Genomic DNA, 23,378 nt, shown 5'->3' on the forward strand with positions numbered 1-23,378 from the left:
AGCCATTTCTCCAGCATCTCTGGCTACTTTTTTTTTTTAACCTGGCTCTGTTGTCTCTTTTTTATTTATTTGCTTAAATATTTATTTTTATTTCTATATATGTGTGGGTTTGTGTTATCTGCAGAGACCAGAAGAGATCTGGAGTTGGAGCTAGGGGCAGTTGTGAGCTGCCTGTCTGGGTCCTGAGAACTGAATTTGGGTTCTCTGGCAGAGCAACAAGTGCTCTTAATTGCTGAGCCTTCTCTCTAGATCCCACTCCCTGCCTTCTTAGTTACCTTCTTCCTGGTTCTTGTTCCTTCTGTAATCCTTGGCCCACCTCTCATTATTTCCTTGTTCATAGAGGTTGACCAGTTGGTCCTCTCTGTCACTCTGTTCCCGTCACTTGGATGGAGCTGGGCTCCATGAAGATTTGTTGATTTGATTCTGGTTTATATACAGTGCTACCTTGTGGAGGGCCAGGGTGACAGGTGCAGTGTCGGAAGGTCTGTCACACAGTGGGAACAAAAGCAACTGTTGCAGGTTCACCACTGGCACAGCAGAAGCCAGCCATAGGCAGAGGTGTGCTGTGCTCTTAGGCACCTGCTGTTGGGGACCAGAGGGCCCCACATTGGGAGGGGATGTGGATAGTCACAGGCAGTAGGACAGTGGTGCGTGTGCTGGCCCTGAGGTGGGGTCCAGGGCTGCTCTAGAGGTGATGATGAGGGCGCCCCTGGGCAGCATAGCAGCCTAGGCCTGCAAGGCTTCCTAGATGCTCGGGACAAGGTAGAAGACCTCTGTGGCTCCCATGGCTTTGATGAGAAAAAGATTTATTAGTTAGAAATTAGGTGTATTTTTGTATCTATCTCTGTGTGGGGATGTGCATGTGAGTGTGAGGGTACATGCGTGCAGCTGTTACAGGGAGGCCAGAGATGATGCCTTCACTGGGCCTGGAGTTACAGACAGTCATGAACTTGACATGGGTGCTGAGGACAGTGTTGTTCCTCAGGATATTATTCCCCACCCACCCTTTTTTTTTTTTTGGTTTTTCGAGACAGGGTTTCTCTGTAGCTTTGGAGCCTGTCCTGGAACTAGCTCTTGTAGACCAGGTTGGTCTCGAACTCACAGAGATCCACCTGACTCTGCCTCCCAAGTGCTGGGATTAAAGGCGTGTGCCACCACTGCCCGGCCCACCCCCCTTTTTTTTTTTTGTGGTGGGAGACAGGGTCTTTCTCTGGACTGAGACTCTCCATTGGCCTCTCTCTGCTTAGAATTACAACTGTGTACCACTGTTCCAGTTTTTTTTTTCAAATTTCAGTTTAAAAGTTTTTTTGATTTTATTTATTTATTATGTATCCAACATTCTGCCTCCATGTATGCCCACATGCCAGAAGAGGGCGCCAGATCTCATTACAGATGGTGAGCCACCATGTGGTTGCTGGAATTGAACTCAGGACTTCTGGAAGAGCAGCCAGTGCTCTTAACCACTGAGCCATCTCTCCAGCCCCTAAAATTTTTATTTATTTATTTTTGAGTCAAATCTTTCTATGTAGCCCTAGCAGTCCTGGAAATCTTTTTGTAGACCAGGTTGGCCTTGAACTCACAGAGATCCTCCTGTTTCTGCCTCCCAGGTGCTAGAATTAAAGGCCTGTGTTACCATACCTGCCTTTTTTTTTTTTTTAAACTGTGTGGGTTGAGCGGAGTTAGGACCTCATGCTTCCTGCGTGGCAAGTACTTACTGGCTGAGTTAGCTCCCTAGCTCCTGGCATCTCCATGTTCTCTTCCTTGAAGTGATCCTCATGATCTCAGTGTCCCAGGCCTTCTGCCTGCTCTAGGTCATTCATTCTGTAGCTGGAAGCCTGCGTGTTCTTCAGGTTAGCCTCTTTGTTTTACTGAGGCTCTGTTTGCCGTGCTTCCTGGCTGCTCACTCTCCTTTTTCCTCTTTGCCTCTCACAGGACCTGGAGCAGAAGCTGTGCCTGCAAGAGCAAGATGCAGCCGTGGTGAAGAGCATGAAGTCTGAGCTGCTGCGTCTGCCCAAGATAGAGCGTGAGCTGAAGAGGCTGCGTGAGGAAAACACTCATCTGAGGTGAGGGCCTGTGCGCAGCCTGCTGCCCTAGCTGGGAGTTGGCCGCCTGGGCTCACTGTCCCTTGGGTTCATCCCCAACATGTGTGGCTGTTGGCATGACTGTTCTGGCCCCACAGGGAGATGAAGGAGACCAACGGGCTGCTCACTGAAGAGCTGGAAGGTCTGCAGAGGAAGCTGGGCCGTCAGGAGAAGATGCAGGAAGCTCTGGTTGACCTGGAGTTGGAGAAGGAGGTGAGTAGTGGGTGAGCCATGTCTCCAGGGCTAGCCTCTGGCCTGTCTGCAACACCCTGGGCATCTCCGTCAAGCACAGTAGCTGGTCAGCTATGGGGTCGCTGTGGTGGTGTCGTGGGTAGTGCAGTCAGCTGAGACTGTAGTCACTGCTGACTGTTGCAGATAGAAGCTTCTTCCATTACAGCTGACAGCGGTATATTCCATGGGCATAAATGCCGCTCTTTAGAGGCAACTTGACAGATCCTTTATGTACAATAGCTGTTGTTTCTGTACTAGGGTCCATGATATCCCCACCTACCAGATGGGAGCTCCCTCTTCTGGAATGAGCATCAAATCTAATCAGAAAGCAGTTGGTTACCCTGGTAACGTACCTGCCATGGTTGCACCCTTAGGCTCATTTTGCTTGGTTGCTTATTATTGTGCGCAGAGGCTCTAAGGCTGGATAAGGCTGTTGATAACAGTTCTTCCCTAGCAGCCTGCACAGTCCCTTGCAGCACCCCAAGGGCTAGCTAGTAGAGAGGAAGCATCAGCTCAGTTCTAGTGTGACTTCTCTGGTCTCCAGTGTGTGCTGTCTTTAGCAACAAAGTCTCACCATGGAATTCTGGTGGGCAACCAATAGCAGTCACAGTTTCTGTTCATTGTTTTAGAGCCTCAGAGGCCTCTCTTGACCTCTCTACCTTATATTTTGAGACAGAGTCTCTTACTGAACCTGGAGCTTTCTAATTCAGCTAGGCCGGATGAGCAGTGAGCTCCAGGTCTCTGCCTGTTTGTTCTCATCTTGTGTTGGATTTTAGGTTTCTGCTCCTATGCCCAGCTTTGGTTAGATGAGTTTTGCGGATTAAACTCAGCTTTCATGCTTGTGTGGTAAGCTGTTTGCTTGACTGAGCCATCTCCCCAGTTTCATCTCTGTCTTTTTATGGAAGTCCAAGGCACCTGAGGGCCTGGTGCTACTACAGAGTTGTCTGTGACCAGCTGGTGCTGCAGCTCCTGTCTATTCATGCTGTCCCAGACAGGCCTCTTTTGGAGGCAAAAGACCTGGAGCTCCTTTTGTCCTTTTCCCTGGCATTTTGTCCAGAGAGCCTTTCTTTTGGTTTTGAATGAGTGAGTTTGTTAAGTGTACAGCAAGGGAAAGTAAAAGAAAAACATAGCAAGTAGCTGATACAGAGAAGCAGCACACAGTACGGAGCATAAAGCATCCGATTGGGTGCTTACAGCATCCCGCAGGGATGACTTGGAAGTCCTGCTGGGGTTCCCAGTGGAGCGATTTGGGTGCTTCCGGCTTCATATTCTCACCACAGGCGCTTTTATACCATGAATAAGCAATAGTTACCTTTGCTGGATAGTTCCCATTTTAGCTATTCTCAAGGGCCAAGTTTTGTTTTTGTTTTTTTTCCTGAGACAAGGTTTCTCTGTGTAGCCCTGGTTGTCTTGGAACTCTCTTTGTAGACCAGACTGGCCTCAAACTCAGAGATCCACCTGCTTCTGCCTGCTGAGCACTGGGATTAAAGGTGTGCACCACCATGACCCAGCGCCAAGTGTTTTTAATGCCATAGCAGCTTGTAGTTCTCTTCTTCCTTGTTGCAGGACTAGAGGGTTCAGCCTGTAGTTGAATTTTCTTTACTCTTTGCTCTTTGAGGGGCCCACCACCAAGCTCCTAAATAATCACATGGAGACTTATTCTTACTTCTGAATGCCCGGCCTTAGCTTGACTTATTTCTAGCCAGCTTTTCTTAACTTAATCCCACTTACCTTTTGCCTCTGGACTTTCACTTTTTTAAAATTTCTGTATATCTTTTCTTCTTATTTTGTGTCTGGATATGTGGCTGGGTGGCTAGCTCCCGGTATCCTCCTCTCTCTTCTCTTCCTGTTTATTCTCTCTTCATGCCAGCCCAGCCTATTTCTCTCTCCTGCCTTGCTATTGGCCCTTCAGCTCTTTATTAGACCAATCAGGTGTTTTAGACAGTCAGTGTAACACAGCTCTAAAGAAATGCAACATAAAAGAATTCAACACATCTTTACATCATTAAACAAATATTCCACAGCATTAACAAACGTAACACATATTAACACATATTAACTAATATTCTACAACACCGGCCTGTCCTAGACAAGGAAGCAAGGAAGGCCACCTTGGTCCCTGAGCCCACTTTCAACAAGTGCCAACAACACATGACATTTACCAACACAATTTATATTACACCTAGATCTAATGTTTTGTCTTTGACATTTTTCGAGGTTTATGGTGTAGAATCACACTGCTTAGCTTGAAGTTGTATGTGAACGTGTGCTGGCTGTTGACCCTGAGTCAGTCCATGCCTCATTTGTCTTATAGAAAGAAGTCAGGACATGGCAGGGAAACACGTAGAAAATGGCCATAGGAAAGTTAGTAGCTGAGCACCTGTCCTACCTTTTTAAAGTTTTTAGTTTATGTTTGTGTATGTATGTGTATATGTATGTGAGAAATAGTGAATGCACATGCCATAGTGTATGTGTATGCATGTATATATTTGTGTATGTAGTGTATGTATGTATGTGAGAAAGTGAACGCACATGCCATAGTGTATGGTTGTATGTGTGTGTGTGTTTGTGTATGTATGTATGTGAGAAAGTGAATGCTCATGCCATAGTGTATGGATGTTTGTGTGTGTGTGTATATGTATGTATGTGAAAAAGTGAGTGAGTGTGTCAAAGTGTATGTGTGTATGTATGCTTGTGTGTGTATATAAGTATGTATATGAGAAAGAGCGAGTGAGTGTATGTATGTGCCACATTGTATAGATGTTCCAGGGCAGTAGAGAGAGTAGGTTTTCTCCTACCCTGTGCATCTGGGGATCAAACTCAACTCACCAGGCATGTTGGTGAGTCTTTCACCATCTTGCTGGCTATCTTGCCATCTTGAGTGACTTTGTTTTGTAGGGGTTCAAACTGGTATAGAACAGGCACACAGGTGTAGTTGGTCCTGTCTCCCCATCATGGCTGGCTAGATCCATCTAAGTCATCCTTAGTCCTGGCCTGCCATAGAATTGGGGAAAACTTGGCTCTAGAGTGGAGTTCATCTGCTTAGGGCTTAGCATTCTGAGAGAGGCGCCTGGAAGGTCAAGAGAGATCTTTCCTTGTGAGTAAGGACTGAGTTTGCACTCAGCCCAGGCTTCTGAAGGACTGTGGCACCCTTACAATGTCAGGAATGTGCCTGGCCTGGCAGAAAGGAGCAAGGCCTAGGTGAATCATGTATGTACAGCTGCTAAAGTCGCACAACCACCTCTGATCTCAGATAGGATGGGGGACTCCAATTCCTTTGTCCTTGTTAGCTTTCACATGACAGTTGCTGGGCAAGAGACGCTGATGACTATAATTGTTTTTCTAGAAGCTGCTTGCAAAGCTGCAGAGCTGGGAGAAACTGGACCAGACCATGGGCTTGAATCTCAGGTGGGTGTGTTGCCGCTATCTTTGCCCCTGGTTGCTGACTTCCAGTGCTGTCTCTGTTTCCTGGCTCAGAGTCCTCAGAGGATAGGGCAGGCAGGCTCCTTTGTGTGCTGTGGTGAGGAGCTCTTGTTTAGGCTTAATGGGTGCTTTGTATGGAAGGGAGGCCGAGCCTCATTGTGGACTGTTGAGAATCTGCGGCAGCATTGCACTGGCCTGCATGTTTCCAGGGCTCTGTGTATATAAGGAAACAACCACTTTTAGATGATGATAACCTTTGAGGGTGAACTGAGTTCAAACCCCATCATACTGGAAGATTCATGTCCTGCTGGGACCCCTGAAGCATCCCATGTGACTCATCTGTGTGAGATATGGATGGAGAGAGGCTGAGTGGACCAGAGGCCAGAGCTGCTGGGCACTGTTTTCCAACACATAGAAAGGGCAAAGTGTTCCCTGTTGCTGTCCCTTCTGTATACCGCTCTGTTCTGGGGTGCCATTCACTGCTGACTTACCTCATTTCTGGTTCAGTTTTGGGGTGCCCTTCAGTTGTCACCACCAGCTGTGAGCTCCTGAGTCTTGGCCTGGATGTCCCTCTTCATGGTGGCCATGTCTTTCCAGGTCCCAGGGAAGTTGGGTACTGATGGTTGAAATGGTTGGGGTGATGAGCTGTTGGAGCTTGGGCACAGCCCTGTGGGATCCAAGCAGCCCTTGTTTTAATACTTCCGGCTTGCTGGCTGTCTTTCCTGCTGCTCTGAGAAACGAGGCCAGATGGGGACTGCCTGAGCTCAGCTGTCTTATAATCACACTGTCCCCTGCTGGCTCTGGAGTCATCACCTTCCAATGGCAGCACTGCCTTCCGTTCTGTCACTTGACAGTGTCTCTTCATTTCCTCTCCAGCCATCTGCAGAAGCCTTCTTTCAGAGGCTAGCCCAGCAGGCCCAGTGCTGCATGCTTTCTCCTGGCCTCTGGGTTCGTTAGCTGCCGGCAAGGGTCCCTCCTACTCCTGAGGCTGCTCTGCCCAGACAAGACACCTCCGTGATTTCTTTCCTGTGACGGAGATCAGAGGCCCCTTATGCCCAGTTGGACCAGCCCTGTTGGAACACTGGCATGCTGGTGTGCCTACGTGCCTGGTGACTGCCATGTGATACTTAGTGTCAATTGGGCCTGTGGAGCCATTGCCCTTTCTGGAGAGCAAAGACCACATTGGCCAGGTTGCAGTGTCTGGCTGCTCTGTGAGCCTTTTGGGTCTATTTCCCTAACTATCCACCCTGCCAAGAGCTCAGCTAGTGTCAGGGAAAGTGTGTCCTTGGGCACTGTCTGGCTGCCTGTGCTAGGCAAGAGGAAGGAGTGGGTACTTATGGTGGTTCATGTTCTCATGGAAGAAGGTGGGAGATCCTTCCTGGGAGCTGCACTGTCCTGGACTTCTCTTAAGGGAGGAGGAGTGCATAACTTCTCCCATCTGTACCCGTGAGGTGCAGCAGGGTCATGTCCTTAGGAAGCGTCTCACCTGGTGCCTGGCCTTTCTGGGAGGGGGAGGGCTCTCGCTTATCTGTCCACAGTCTCCTTTTAGCTGTTATGCTCTGGGCTGCTGAGGCTGTCTGGCAGCGATTTGGGTAGAGACTCGGGTCAAGTGCAGACCCTGGGTGACTTGTATTCTATCCCTGGAGCTACACTTGTTCATGATGGTATGGGACGCACACCAGCTGCACTAAACGTGCCTCCTCATCACAGTAACCTGGGTTTGAGCATTGAGGGTATATGCTTGAGTGTTTACTTAGAATGTGTGAAACTCTGGGTTCATTTCCTAGTAATTATTTAAAAAGGGAGTAGGGGCTGAGATGGTTCAGTGGATGAAGCATTTGCCTTGCAAACTGGAAAATTTCTTGAACCTAGGCAAAGGTGGAAGGAGAGGACTAACCCCAAAATGTTGTCCTCTGACCACCATACATGGTCATAGTATTTGAATACTGATAACATATGTTTTACATATGCAATAGAAATAGAAACTAGCTGGGTGCTGGTGGTGCACACCTTTAATCCCAGCACTCTGGAGGCAGAGGCAGGAGGATCTCTGTTTGTTCGAGGCCAGCCTGGTCTACAAGAACTAGTTTCAGAACAGATACCAAATCTACACTGAGAAACCCTGTCTTGAAAAGTCAAAAAAAAAAGGGGGGGGGGAGAAACTAAAAATTAAAAAGTGAAAAATACCCTAGAGTTTTCAGGAAATTGAGATTCTGGATTCTCTGGTATGATGAGGATTTTGACTTTCTACCCATTTTTTTTTAAAAAGACCTCATTCATTCATTCATTTATTTATTGGGCGGGCATGAATGTGTGAGTTCATGTGCATCACAGTGTGCAGGGCCTGTGGAGGCCAGAAGAGGGTGTTGGATGCCCTGGAACTGGAGTTACAGGTGGTTGTAAGCTGTCATATAGGTTCTAGAAACTGAACCTGAGACACAACAGTAGTGAGTGCTCTTAACAGCTGGGCTGTCTCTTCGGCCCCAATGCTTTCCCTTTTTTATTTGTGTGCAGGTTTTGGGTAGCCTTTGGAATTTTGTTTTGTGCAAGGCTGGGAGAGTGACTGAGTGAAGTCTGGGAGCGTGGAGATTAGGCTTGATGCAGGGCAGGAGCAGAAGTAATGTAAGGACTAGAGGGGGGTGTTGAGGGTCATGCCAGGGCTGAGATTCCTCAGGAGAACTCATACATTTTCTTGTTCACATATTCATACGTGTATGCACCTATTCACAGACACACATGCATGTACAAGCACACATATATACACATACATGTCTGTGTGGCAATTTAAGGATCCGCTCTCTAGCTGGAGACCTAACCAGCCTTTCAGAGCAGGCAGGCACTCCTGCCTGCATGCCTGGAGCATTTTGCTGCATGTCTGACCTGTGGTTCTGTGGGTTCTGAGGCGCAGCTACCAGTAGGTGGCACTGCCCCCTTGATGATCAGCTTTCTTCATGGAGGCCTGTGAACACCCTTGGCAGCCCATCCTGGGGCTTACTGGCCTCCCACAGGGACTTCCTCACTAGTGTCAGGGGTCTTGTTAATCAAGGGGTCTGAGTCCAACACTTCCTGCTTATGGGCAGGGAAGTTGTTGCTTTAGCCTGTGCCTTGTCTGCCCATCTGTGACCATTGTCTCTGAGAGTCCTCTGTTCCCTCGGGTCTGAGTGCTGCTGGAGTCTGGTGCAGGTCTTGCGAGGACACAGCTCTGGCCGTCCTGAGGTGCTTAGTCCTAATGTAGTCATTGCTTCCTAGTTGCTGCAACGAAATCCTGCAAAGAACAACTTCAGAATGGGTTGATTTTTGTTCCTGTTTGAGTGTGAAGTTCATGAAGGTGGGGAAGGCATGGTGGCAGGAGTGTGAGGCAGCTGGGTGGTCACACTGTGTCTACAGGCAGGAAGCAGAGAGATGAATGGGGGTACTCAGCTCGCTTTCTCCTTCTTACCCACCCCAGCTCATTGAATAGTGCCACCTACGTTCAGGTTGCCTTAAAACTCCCTGGAAACACATACCTTCACAGTCATGTCCAGATGTGCATCTGCTAGGTAACATTAAATCCAGTCAAGAAAAGTGTTTGTAGCCTGTGTGAGTTCCTCATGGAATAACAGCATCTCTCTCTGCAGTGTGATGCTTCTTATGTCTGAGGAGCCTAGAGATATTAGAAGGAGTGTTTAAGAACTTGGCAGAGGGAGTCAGATGCTGAACTGCAGAGGGATTGCAATTTGTCCTGTGCATTGGGCCACATGGTCTAGGAGCTGGGCTGTGTCAGGTGTATGCAGTCATGTGGGCTAAGTCAGACAGTTCTCTACCTGTGTGTCTATGCACAGGGTCATGTGGGCTTAGGCATGCTTCTGTCTCCCTGTGGTGAGTCCCATGTATACAGTCATATGAGTGGGAACAAACAAGTTTGTACCTGATTGTGTCCAGGGCAACAGGGTCACATGGGCTTGGGGTGAATGGGCTTGGCTCTCTGGGATGTATCTAGTGCCATGGGTCATGTGGGTTAGGGCAGATGGTACAGTTATGGTGTGTTTATGCACAGAGTCACATAGTTCTTTCTACCTGTGATGTGTCCAGTACATTGGGTCATGCAAGCTGGGGTGGATGTACACTATCATTTGGCCTGGGAGTAGACAGGTTTTGCGACTTGGAGAGTAATGGACAGGAAAGAGTCTGGCAGTGTATACATATGATGCTGTGGCATGGGACCAGCCCTGTTTGTTATGGGGAGTATTGGTGCTAGTGAGATTGTGACCCTCTTAATCCTCAAGGGCTTTGGGGTTTGGCACAGCGTTGGCATGGGGTGTATGGGGAGTGGTGACATCTTCATCCTGGTTTCCCAGGGTAGACTGTGGGAAGGACTTACAGTATGGAGAGTGAGTGACAGACAGTCTCTTTCACAGGACAATGTGGCTGTGGAGTAGTGGAGAGAGACTGGCAGGGAGGGTGGAGTGGAGGAGGAGTGCAGGGCGCTAATCTTGAGGAAAATCAGCTATTTTCATAGAGCATTTCAAGCTGGGAGATTGGTTAACAACCCAGGACTTGCTTTTGATTGGGAACTTTCAGGAAGCTAGGAAAGAAGAGATTCCGTAGCCAGATAGAAGGCACTTGTGAACAATTGCCGTGAAGGTAATACTGGTGGCCGCATGCGAGGGATGAGGGTGTGTGTTCTCAGCACTGGAGATGCTGGATAAGGCCACGTGTTCTTACCTTCCTACTGAATGTCCTTACCTGTGTGACTAGGTAATTAAAGGGCAGGTCATCCTGGGACTGAGTGGGTGGTTCCTTGGGTATGTTTGCTGGATCTGAGTTCCAGGTATCAATGTCCACATAAAAGGCGTGGCTGCGCGTGCCTGCGTGTGCCTGCAACCCTTGCACTGCCAGAGGCAGGGCAGGATCGCTGGGACTTGTTGTCTGCTAGCCAAGCTCCAGGTTCAAGAGAATAGAGCGGAAAGTGCTAGAGCTGGACAGTTCGACAGCCTCCGTTCACCCGCGTATGGGTGTGTACACAGTGGACATATGTTCCTTCCCTCCAAAAATCAGGATGTGTGGCCTGGATAGAAAGAAACGATCTGGAGACTACATAATATGTAGGAATTCCAAAGTATCAATAAAAGGCTGTTCGAACCCATTAGCCTGGTCAGCAGGGTCCTAGGACTAGTGGACAGAGATGATGGTTTTTCTGAGTGCTATGGCGACCTGTGGGAAGGACACGGCGTGTACAGTAGCATCAGAGTGGTACAGCACTTGGGGATAAATTTAACACAGCATGTCCAAGATCTGTGCTTTGCAAACATAAGACGCAGCTGTCAGTAATTATGGATGACCTAATAATGGCGGGACGTGGCAAGAGACGGGGGAGGAGAAAATAGACCCTTCCTTCTTTGCTCTCAGGCGCCTGCTCGGCCCCGCACCCTGACACCAGATGGGGGTGTTTCTGCACAGCAAGCAGTTCTCCGGTAGATGCCAGCTGGGCGTCCTACAATCCAGGCTCAGACACTGTCTGTCAAGAGTTTGGGTTGGATTCCACAGGTTGAGGCCTCAGACCCAAATGACTGGCTCACTCTGATGCCTTTCTCAATCCTAGGTTGTCACCAAGGCGGACTGGCTCCAAGGCAAGGCTTCCAGAACCCCCTTGGGTTGATATGCTAGAGGTGCTTAGAGAATGCAGAAAAGCCTTTACTATGCTTGCCCATTGTTGTTTGGTTTGTGTCTCTGAGACTTTTTTTTTTTTTTTTTTTTGTGCTTTTTCGAGACAGGGTTTCTCTGTGGTTTTGGAGCCTATCCTGGAACTAGCACTGTAGACCAGGCTGGTCTCGAACTCACAGAGATCCACCTGCCTCTGCCTCCCGAGTGCTGGGATTAAAGGCGTGCGCCACCATCGCCCGGCTCTCTGAGACTTTTGTAGCCCAGGCTGGTCTCTAACTCACTGTGTAGCCGATCTTGAATACTCGATTTTACCGTTTCCACTTCCTGAGTGGCTAGGATTACAGGCGTTCACCGCTAGGTTCACTTTATATAGTTCTGGGAGTGGAGCCCAGGACTTCGGGCACACTATGTGTGCTGGCTAGTTTTATGTCAGCCTTACATAAGCAACATCATCTGGGAAGAGGGAATATCAGTTGAGGAAATGCCTCCGTCAGACTGGCCTGTGAGCAAGCCTGTGGTCCCTTTTCTTGATTCATGATTGATGTGATAGAGCCCAGCGTACTTGGAGCAGTACCTCCCCGGGCAGGTGGTCCAAGTATAAGAAGTGTAAGAAGGTGGGCTGAGCAAGCCCTGAGGAGCAATCCAGTAAGCCTCACTCCTTCATGGCTTCTGCTTCGTTCAGTTCTTACCTCCAGGTTCCTGCCTTGAGTTCTTCCCTGACTTCCCTGGATGATGGACTACAAGTTGTAATCAGAACTAAACCCTTTCCTCCCCAGCTTGATTTTGGTCAAGGTGTTTATCACAGCAATAGAAACACTAACTAAGGCCGTAGGCAAGCCACATCCTGTGTCCTGTCGGTTAATCTTGGGCAGGGTAGGTACACCCGCTGGAGTATTTGAGTCACTACTCAGTTCTGCAGAGCATGGACAGACCGCTTTCCCCATGCTGAGGGACAATTACTTTGTTTCTCCCCAATAAACAACATCGGCATTGGTTAGATAAATTTCTAAAGGCATTTTTTTTCTTATTTCAGAAGAAAGCATATGTTTAGAATTGATAGCTGATGCTAAATTGCCCTTTGAAAAGCCATATTTCTACACATTTCAGTCAGGGTACGGGAGCCCATGGCTTAATTGGGTGAGTGTGCTTTCGAAGGTTGAAGCAGAGAGCCAGAGTGAGTCACAACAGAGCAGGAGAGCAGGCGACTTCACTGGGTTGGCTTTTTAAACACTGTACTTAGCAATTCAGATGGAAACGAGAGCCTTATTAAGTAGGCTCAGAGCGTGTGTTGGACCCCTCTGCAGTCAGGCCTTGGTTTTTGGGGAGGGAATAATTTACCAGTGACTGAATGCCTCTGTTACTTGGCATCTGACTCTTGTCACTTTTTATGCCCGAGCCTGGCCTTGCTTCAGTCCCTGCTGGGTGGTCATTATACCTGTCAGCATGCGTGTGGGCTGAATGGCATTAAGGAGTGGTGTGGTGTGGGCCACGGGAGGGCAGACAGCTTTCCACTTCAAACAGCTGACCCCGAGTCAGGGTTGGGAGCCAGCAAGTGCTGACCTGGACTTTCCTGAAACATCTCTGGGTCGCCCAGATGACATGTTCTGGGGACTGGCTTCCCTGACGTGCCGGGCCAATTAAGAGGACCGTGGGGAGAGTGATTGTGTAGATTCCTTCCAAGGTGGGAGCAAATTGGGCCACCTGGCCGCACACATCTGCTCAGCTGCTTTCTCTGCTCAAGGTTTGTAATGACCCCGGTGTCTTGTTGATGGATGCCCCGAGCTCCCCTGTGCATGGGACGTAAACGAGCTGTCAGGTGTCTTGAAGAAGTGATGTCCCTCATGGCTTTGCTTTTCTTTGAGGCCTAGATATGGAGGAGGGAAATTTGAGAAGCGTTTGGCCTCTGGGTACCTGCAATGTGGTCTTTTCTTGGACTTCATTTGGTTTATTGCCAACATGCTGCTTGTTGCTGTCCGGGAGAGAGAGGGACCCAGCTAGCTTATGTGTTTGTGGTGGGCTTCCCCTACCAGTGGTCTCAGGGGCCTTAACTACTGGCTTGTTTCCTGACAGAGTCCCTGCTACTTTCTGCCCTGGAGGTTGGGAAGGTTTTGTGTTAGCTGTCTTTTCAGCCTTATGGTTTGGGACCTAAGGGTCGAGCTGGTCTTCAGAGCAGTGGGCATGTGTGAGGAAGGTGTGTGCTGTGGTGTGTGGCTGTTGCCTGTGGGCTTGCCTAGCAGTGCTGACAAGGCCCTGGGACTGCGCTTTGTGCCTTCCAGTGGGAAGCAGGAACTTCAGGGGCTCCCTGACCTGTGGGGTTGGGGAGGCAGCCCCTCTGTAAAGTTGCGGGAGGGTCTTCTTGGAGTGCTAATGGCCATCTGCTTTAGGTGGATGGCCTCGCGGTCCCATGGGGAAAGGACGGGAGGCAGATGTTCTGTGTTGGCTGTTGTCGTCCCCGTTCCTGACATGCACCAGAGCAGGTCTGAAGGCGGCGGGATGTAGAGCATGGAGAACAAACGTTTTTCTAGAGCAGACACCAACACACACACACGCACACGCGCACACGCGCGCACACACACACACACGCGCACACACACACACACACACACACACACACGCACTCACGCACGCACGCACGCACGCATGCGCACACACACGCGCGCATCCTCAGCAGGAAGCAGCTGGCCTGGCCACACTCCACACTCGTTCTGCCCTTGGTTTTCCCAGTGCTTTTGGGGTCTTTCTTCTAAGTTCTATAGATAGGGTTCATATCCAGTGTCTCCTCTGAAGTTGATTTGCCAGCACCCAAAGCATTGAGGACATTGAGGTTGTGGTGCATACCCAGGGCTGATGTGAAGGGAGGTGACGACGGCAGCATCCCTGGCGTCACAGTTGATTTTGTTCCCTTCCTCCATTCTTTTCCTTTTCTTTTTTGGTGTGTGCATATGTGTATACATATATGTGGAGGCCAGAGGTTGGTGTCAAGTGTTTTTCTCAATTGCCCTTCACCTTCTCTCTCTGTCTCTCTTCTTTTCCTTCCTTCCCTTTTTCCTTTTTATTGTTTATATGCATATGTGTTTTGAACATACAATCCATTTCCCCCAACTCTTCCCCTCTATCCTCTCCCAATTTCGTGTGTTAATTTTTTAACCCTACTGAGTTCACTTTCTGCTCATAGGTGTAGGACCATCTACTGGAATCTCGAGAAAACTGACTCCCTTCCCTGACCCCTCCTCCATCCGTGTTAGGATTTGTGCTGGCTTGCTCTTGTGTAGGTCTTGTACGTGTCGTGAGGGTCACCGAGTTCCTGAGTGCACTGGCCCTGTCGTGTCTGGAGAAGACCGCTTCACAGCAGTATCTGCTACCTCTGGCTCTTGTGAACTTTCCATCCTCTTTTTCACAGCGATCCCTGAGCTTTGAGAGGATGGATTTTGATGCCCCATTTAAGGTCAATAATTCCACAGTCTCTTATTCTCTGCACACCAACCAGTTGTGGGTTTCTATATGAATTGCAGTCCAGCACAAAGAAGCGTCTCTGTTGAAGGTGGAGAGATATACTCATCTATGGGTATAAATATAGGTGCTTAGGGGCAACAACATTAGGTCTGTTTAGCAGAGTGGTGGTGGTAGGTTTGCTCTAGGGTCTGTGACATACCTGGTCATGGATTAACAGTGTCAGGCACAGTTCCAGTTTGTGGAAGGGACTTTCAATCCAATTAGAAGGTGGTTTGTTGCTCCTGTATTCCCTGTGCCACTACTGCACTAATGGATGTCTTGCCGGGTTGGCTGTTGCAGATGGAGGGTTGCTTCCTTCGCTCCTAGGAGCTTGCAGAGCTCTGAAGCTGGCCAGTTAGGGCCGAAGCCTTCGGGTTGGTACCAGCTTGATTTTTCTGTGTCCTAGGACTCAAGTGTGTGTCTACATGACTTTTTAAGACAAGGTCTGTCCCTCAGGCAGGGACATGCTAGTCTGGTTAGACTGACCAGTGAGCTCCAGGGATCCTCCTTTCTCTACTTCCCCAGCTGTTGTACCCCTTTTGTACCCCTTCTTCCCACCACACCCCCCTTTCTGAGATAGATCCTCTCTCTGTAGCCCCGACTATCCTGAAACTCACTGTGAGGCCAGGCCAGCCTCAAACTCATAGAGATCCACCTGGCTCTGCCTTCTGAATGTTGGGATTACAGGCGTGTGCCACTATACTGGTGATATGCCCACTTTACAGGACTCTGGGGCTTGAACTTGGGTCCTTTTGCTTGTGCTGTATGCATTTTACTGACTGAACCCTATTGGCAAATATTATTTTAAGGTGTGTGACTTTTATTTCTGCTGCATTTGTTTAACTCTGTGAAGCTGTGGTTCTTTGCTTGTCTAAAACACCTGATGGTCTAATAAAGCGCTGAACAGCAAATAGTGAGGCAGGAGCAAGGATAGGTGGGGCTGGCAAACAGAGAATATAGATAGAAGGAGAAATAAGGTGGAAGAGGAACAAGAACAAGAAGAGGAGGACATAAGGGCCAGCCACTCAGTTACACAGCCAACCACGGAAAAAGAATATACAGAAATAGAGAAAGATAAAAGCCCAGAGGCAAAAGGTAGTTGGGATAATTTAAGAAAAGCTGGCAATAAACAAGCCAAGCTAAGGCCAGGCATTTATAAATAAGAATAAGTCTCCGTGTGTGATTTATTTGGGAGCTGGGTAGTGGGCCCCTCAAAAAGCCAAAAGTGTAAAACATCACACAACAGAGTGGAGCTCTGTTCTTTCCAGAGCAGTTGGAGGGGCATCTAAGCCTGGGGGTGGCGGGCCCTCATCTCACTCGGGAACTCTGGTGGAGAGCTGGTGCACCGAGCCCTTTGAGCAGATGCCTTTGTGTGGAGCTGCAACAAAGAGAACAGATCCGCATTCCCAGCAGCAGAGTGGAGTTCTCATTTAAGTCAGGTGCCCTCCCATTCTCCACCCGCCTTTGTGCTAGTTCAGCTCTTACCCCAGTGAAGAGCCCTGAACACTCCTAAGCGCAGAGCGGCCATGCCTCTGAGCATGTTGAGCCCAGGTCTTCCTTTACACCTTGCCCCACACAGACCCAACCATGCTCTTCTGCCACTGCCATCTTACTGAGGATCTTGGGCCTGGGCCTCTCATATGAGCTTCAGCTTTGAGGCCGTGGTTCAAACTCTTCAGTGTTAACCCAGTGCAGGTTGTCTCCCGGAGTGGGGCCTGAGAGCCTGGGTCCTGCCACCCAGCATTGCCCTGGTATGTGCTCTTCCCTCCAAGAGCCTGGTCTGCTGTGGGGAAGGTGGGCATGTTTCAGGAGTAGCTTCCCAGCTCCTGCTGTCCACATGTCTGCCTCACTTGACCCTGGCATGTGTCCGTAGGCTATAACAGGTTGCCCCCTACCTGGGTGGGCGAGGTGTTGCCTGGGCAGTGGGAGGTGGAGGATTCTGAGTGAAGCATGAAGCAATGTCACTAGCTGCCACATGTGCTACACTCATGGGACACAAGAGTGCCAGGTCCTAAGCTGCAGGCATCTTTCCATGTCTGCAGAACACATACAGCTTGATGTGGGACACGGTGACAGCTGTCAGAATGTCCTGGGAGTATGGCTTTGGCTGAAGTGTAGCATTTGCAGAGATCACAGTTGGCAGCACTTGTTGAATGGTGCCAGCGGAGCCCATGACAAATGTTACACATGGTGCTTCTTCGTCTAAACACATGTGTTAGAAAAATCCTGGGATCACACACTTGGGAATGTGCCTGGAAAATGCATTCTGCCTTTCTCATTACTGTATTTTTCCATTTGGAGCCAGTGAAGTCTCTAAATTGATTTTTATTTTGCTTATTTTTTCTGGTGTTTATTTATTTTATTTTATATGTGTATATACATATGCACACATGGTGTGGTATGGAGGTCAGAGGGTAGTTTGTGGATGTCAGTTATCCATCATGTGGGTTCCAGGTATTAAACTGAGGTAGGCAGGCTTGGTGGCAGGCCCCTTCAGGCCCCTTCATTCTCTGAGTCATTTGTCTGACTCTGGTCTTGTTTTTTGAGATAGGATCTCATGTAGCCCAGGCTAATCTTGAACTTGCTATGTAGCTAGGGATGGCTTTGACTTTCTGATTGTTCTGCCTCTACCTCTGCAGTGGTGAGACTATAGGAGTCCACCACTGTGCTCAGTTCATGTGGTGCTGGGGATGGAATCCAGGACTTCATGCATGCTCAGCAGGCGTTGTGCTGATTGGGATACTTTCCCAATAAGGGAAACTGTTTTGATAATAGCTCTTTCCTGACTCGAGGAATCTCAGTTTGGATGGAGTTATGGCTGAGTTTACACACTAGTCTGGTGGTGCACAGGCTAATATTTGCTTGGACTGGGACACTGTGGCATGAATTGGAGAACTGCCACCTACCTCAGCGTGGCTCTGTCTATCTTCACAGGCCTAGGCTCCCTGTGGGCTGTGCAAACTGGTGTGTGGAACAGTGGAATGTCTATTCTGTAGTATGTTGTTAGAAGTAGGAGTCTGGTAGCTGCCAGGGGTGTGTTTGTGGACTGTACCCCTGGCACATGTTCTAGAGCTGCCTACTGGGTTGGGGACAGACCTACTGTGTGTTTGCTGGTTTGGTGCTGTTGGTGGGAACAGAGGCTAGGCGGGCTTTGCTCTAGAAGCAGGTGTCTTTCCAGGGGACCTGCAGTCTTCTTAAGGTAGTCCTTGCTCAGAGGGTTGAGGGTCCTCAGCTGCCTGCAGGATACCGGTGCTGTAATGCTGCAGGCTAGCCTGCTTCTTGGTAGCATCTCTGCTCTCGCTACCCCCTCCCCCCAATCTGTGACTATGTATGGCCTCTACCTGACAGTGCGGGACAGAGACTTTTGGAGGAAACCATGGCCCAAGGTCAGCCAAGTAACCTTGTATCTTGTTGGGCTGCGTGGCTGATCCTGAAACATGGTGGGCTCTGCCTTTGTAACCTCCATCCATCTGGCCAGCCACCCGGTGCCAGGCAGCTGGCCTTGCATCTTTGTGGGATGTGTAGTCCCACGCTGTCACATTTCCCTTCTGCCAGGGGCCACCATTTTGGAGCATAGCACAAGCACATGTGGCAGGAAGCCCCAGCTGGAGGCATCACTTACAGACCTGTCGCTCTGTGGCGCTTTGGCAAGGTCTGTTTGCCAAAAGCTTGCTCAGTCCACCACCTTTGCCCTACCTCCCAGCTGGATCTGGAATTGCTCCTGGTGCAGAGGCTGCCAGGTGGAGGCTGCCAGGTAGAGCGCAGGCAGCCATCACTTGGGAGAGGAAACATTTAACTTTGGAGGCAGCAACACAATGCCATCTCCTCTGTGGAGGCGGCCGAGGTAGAAGATTAGCAATTAATTCTTTATTACATGCAAACTCCTCTCCAGTTCTGTGGAACCAAACAGTCCTCCCACCGCGAGGAGGGCGGCTCCACTCAGTTCATTCCCAGCGCACCGCTGCTCGTCTGCTCTTGAGCTGATAGGAATTGCTTACGAGTCTTCGTGGAAGACATTCAGACACGCAGTTCTCTAGCTTCCTACTTGCTCCCCCGCCTTTCCCCCCTCTTCTCTGGGTATAGTTTATTGTGCTTTAGTCTCAGGAGCATCTTGCTGTTTATTGGGATTGCAATTACAGAATGCAGGTATCAGCCGCCTTTTAGGCTAGACAAGTTGTAGCACGTTGATTTTCGTTTTCTTCAAATTATAGCTTTTTTTTTTTTATTGACTTATGAGAACATTGGCTCTGAGGAGTCACTGGGTGCCGTTACTGGTCTTGCCTTTAGTTTGGACAGTTTTATTGTTTACTGTAGCTTGGCTGAACAGTCAGAGGCATGCCAGTAGATGTTGCTTCTCAGTTATCTGCAAATTATGAAGCTTGGTGGTTTGGTTTTGAAGGCAGTGTGGGCTATATATAGGTCATCGTTGTAGTCTTAGAAAAGGACTAGCTACTGTGGACAGTATGAGTGACTGGACTCAGCTGTGATATGTTCAATAAAACTTTACTTTTGGACTGAGAGTATAGCTTGTTGGTAGAGCACCTGCCTAGAATCTCCCAGTGAGGGGCTGGGGTGTGACTCACTGGTAGAACCCCTGCCTAGAATCCCCCAGTGAGGGGCTGGGGTGTGGCTCACTGGTAGAGCACCTGCTAAAATCCCCCAGTGAGGGGTTGGGGGTGTGACTCAGTGGTAGAGCACCTGCCTAGAATCCCCCAGTGAGGGGCTGGGGTGTGGTTCAGTGGCAGAGCACCTGCCTAGAATCCTTCAGTGAGGGACTGGGGTGTTGTTCAGTGGCAGAGTGTTTATGAATGAGACTTAGCATTCCATCTCTAATAGTGTAAACAAACAGAACAACTTTGTTTGAAAAACCAATATCTGGTTATTTGGTTTAGAAGCAACTAGAGTGTCTATTTCTTACTCTGTTTCTTACTGTGGCTTACTCCCCAGTGACTTTCTGCTCTGGTATCCTGGGAAGTTTTCTCTTCTCCTGGTCTAGGAGAACCTGCCAACATCGTGTGCCCTTGCTTGGCTGTGTGGTATTGGGAGTGAGTGTAGTACAGGGTGATATCTCCAAACTGCATGCAGTACCTGTCCTTGTTGGTCAAAGGGGACCTCACATAGTGACCTGTAGCTCTGTGAAGGACATGGGACTCTTCTTTGGAGATCTGAAGGGATGCAGCCCCTGTATGGTAGCCTCAGGTTAGGAAACATGGACATAGGGTCCAGAGCTGTGGCATGAGGTGAGGGACAGAGAGCAGGAGGGCCTGCCTGCCACAGACTGGGAGAGCCCTCGGGAAGGAGCAGTTCTTTGGCAGGGCTGGGCTATCAGTGCTGGGCTTATGGAAGATGTCCTTTAGAATGAGTAACTGGTGCCAGGGCCGTACGAGGATCTGCACATCTGGGTGCATAGTCAGGCCTGGGCGACATGCCCTGGCTTTCCTGAGAATGGTGTGAGCTTTAATCCCCCCCCCCCCCCCCCCCCCGCCATTCAGCTCTGAGACTAGGGTTAGAGTTGAGACTATCAGTTTCTTCACCCTGGGCAGAGCTGTGGCCACACTCTCCCGAGTGCATGCGAGCCCCATATCCGTCTGTACAGTAAGACCTGTTTTGTTTCCATCAGCAACATGAACCCTTGTTTACGGCCTTTTCCATTTACTGACAACCCTTGCCAAATTAATTTTATTTAATTATCTCCCAGGGCTAAGCTTGAATACATTTTGTGTTAAATTCACAGTTTTTTCCTTTTCTAACTGAAATGGACTTAATATCCTTGTTAAAATCTGATTAAAACTAAAATTGAGTTTTTTGAAGTCTGATTATCCCATGAAATGGAATTTTAAAACCTAATTACGGGTGGATTTGCATACACTTTTCAGCACCATTGAAAAGAAAGTTGAAGGAAATTTATTAATGACAGCCTTTCTCGTGTTTCCCTGGGGCATGACGTTGCTGTAGGAGCACGGGGGAGGCCGTGGAGGAAGGTTGCATTTCTCCCCACCCTTCTTTGGAAAAGATTAAAAAAAAAATTCATTCCTCAGAGACCCAGTTTCCCAGAAGATGAGCTTCATTTTGTTTCTATTCTCTCCCTGCCATCATTGTCTGGACTGTGTCCTGTTTCCCTGTGCAGAGCGCTGATCTTTATAGAAGGGCAGGGTACCAGATGCAGCCCCTCCTGGGCTTCTGTCCCACCCCACATAGGAACTTGTCAGCAACAGGCTGCCGCCAGCCTGATTTGAGCTTGTGTTTGTGGCACACATGCCTCCTTTCTCTCCACAGTGCAGGGGGCATGAGTTTCCACCAACGTCCATTTCTGTGCTGTGTTTGGAGCCCTGCTGCCTGCTCCCACTTCCTGATGGTGGGTGAAGGTCACAGGCAAGTGCTCTGCCACTGAGCTCCACAAGCTCCAACCCAGGCATGGCTAATGTTTCTTTATGGTAAAAATTATCTTCTTGTCACCATTAGGCTGGGCCAAGCTTGGCTGAGCAGAATCACTTACATCTTGGTGCCCAAGAAGCTGCTGAGGGGAGAGAGAATGAATGTGAATGAATGAATGAATGAATGAGAAAATTAGTTGGTTTCCTGCTTCCACTTTGCTCATGTCCACAGCCAGTGAGATAGTGTCTCCCACATTCAGAGTGGGTTTCCCCTTTATTTGATCCTTTCTGAAAATGCCCTTGGAGGCATGGTTGGCCAACTTTGGCACTTTCAACCAAGTTGGTAATCAGAGCTAGCTGTCAAGGACCCAGTAGGTATAGGTGTTTGTCACATGATCCTTTCCACCTGTGCTTGGTCCCTGGCACACATGTAAAGCTCAGGATAGAACTGACTTCACATGGGTGTCCTTGTGCTGTGGCTAGTGTACTCCTCTCCCCATAATGAACAGAGATACACACACACACACACACACACACACACACACACAGTAATGATAATAATAATAATAACTGTCCAACCATTTTTAGAATTAGCTTTGCATTTGTGTGTGTGTGTGTGTGCGTGTGTGTGTGCACGCGCGTGCATGCGCGTGCTCACATGTGCATGGGAATACATGAATAAGTTTATGTGTCTAGGATAGTCACATCGTCCTGTTGCCCTCACATTAAACTCTGCTCACTTCCTAAGCACTAACTCGCTGGTCCCTGGTAACCCCGATTCTGCTGTCTTCATGGTTTTGGGATCTATGATTCTGTGTATCTGGTAGGAGCAGGAGCCTATGGTGTTTGCCATTTTGTGATTGACTTATTTCATTTAATATCATGTCCTCATAGTTGACTTGTATTGTAGCAGGTGACAGGATTTCTTTTCTTTTAAGATTTTATTTGTGTGTGTGTGAGTGTGGGTGTGCGTATGGTTATGTGCGTGTTTGAGTGCAGGTACCTGTAGAGGTTAGAAGAGGGCACCAGATCCACCGAGTCTGGCGTTCCTGCAGTTGTGAGCCACCTGATGTAGGTGATAGGAACTGACCCTGGGTCCTCTGAAAGACTAGCAAGCACTCTGCCTTTTGGAGCCATCTCTCCGCCCCCATTTTGGAGATCAGTTTTATGTTGTCCAGCTGGCTTTAAACTTGCTGCATAGAATGTCCTCGAACTTCTGATCCTCCTGCCTGCACACTCCCAAGGGATTACCAAGAGTGTCACCCATGCTTGGTTCAGTGTAGTGCTGGAGAACAGAACCCAGGGCTTTGTGTATTCTAGGGAAGTGTCTGCTGACTCAGCCATATTCCAGAACAGCGTTCTGTCAGGACAAACTCAAGACAGTAGTTCCCCTTTTAAAAACAATTTTCTTTTCTCTTTTCTTTTCCTTTTTTTGGGGCCAGTTTATACTAGGCATTGGACTTTCTTCTTTATGCATGCAAGGCAAGTGCGCTACCACTGACCTATAGCCGCAGTAAGGTCACTGACTCACTGTGTGGACTGTTGCAGTACAAAAGATTTCCACACTAGCCCAGAATGGAGGATAATAAAGGTTTATTTATTTGGGGGTAAACTCACAGAAAGAGTAGTGATCCGCAGTCCTCTGCGTGCTCTGGGAACTGGAACTGAGTCCAGCAGCCAAGGGGCCCATGCACACTTTACGTCTGCATTTATAGTGCATGAAACCATGCCCAGAGTGGACTGGTATCTTTTTATTTATTTATTTATTTATTTATTTATTTTTAATTATTAAAGATTTCTGTCTCTTCCCCGCCACCGCCTCCCATTTCCCTCCCCCTCCCCCAATTAAGTCCCCCCCCCCCCATGGGTTTCTGATCCTACTGCACACACTGGCTTTGTGGGAGCCTAGGCAGTTTGGATGCTCAACTTACTAGACCTGGATGGAGGTGGGGGTTCCTTGGACTTCCCACAGGACAGTGGGCTGGTATCTTAAAGGCTATTGGCTGAAGGAGTTTCCACAGCAGTAGACATGAGGTTTTCCTCTGTTCAGGTAGTGATGCGGTGTTGCTTTAATGTGAACTCTGCAGAGAGCATTTGTGCCCAGACACTTGAAGATCCCACATCTGGCTCTGGG

At 48.9% G+C, this 23,378-nt stretch overlaps 1 protein-coding gene across 1 annotated transcript in view; it reads left to right on the forward strand.

Moving 5' to 3' along the window:
- Mad1l1 (mitotic arrest deficient 1 like 1) overlaps nucleotides 1-23,378 on the forward strand; it is a 320,097-nt gene that overhangs the window by 21,077 nt on the left and 275,642 nt on the right. Inside the window, exons 7-9 of the mRNA XM_041648485.1 lie at nucleotides 1,933-2,063; nucleotides 2,180-2,294; nucleotides 5,659-5,720. Coding sequence (XP_041504419.1) covers nucleotides 1,933-2,063; nucleotides 2,180-2,294; nucleotides 5,659-5,720 — 308 coding nt within the window. The remainder of the gene's footprint in view (nucleotides 1-1,932; nucleotides 2,064-2,179; nucleotides 2,295-5,658; nucleotides 5,721-23,378) is intronic.

This window comes from Microtus oregoni, unplaced genomic scaffold (assembly GCF_018167655.1).
Source record: "Microtus oregoni isolate MIOR12 unplaced genomic scaffold, Mior012 000003F_ref0000135, whole genome shotgun sequence".
Taxonomy (NCBI): domain Eukaryota; kingdom Metazoa; phylum Chordata; class Mammalia; order Rodentia; family Cricetidae; genus Microtus; species Microtus oregoni.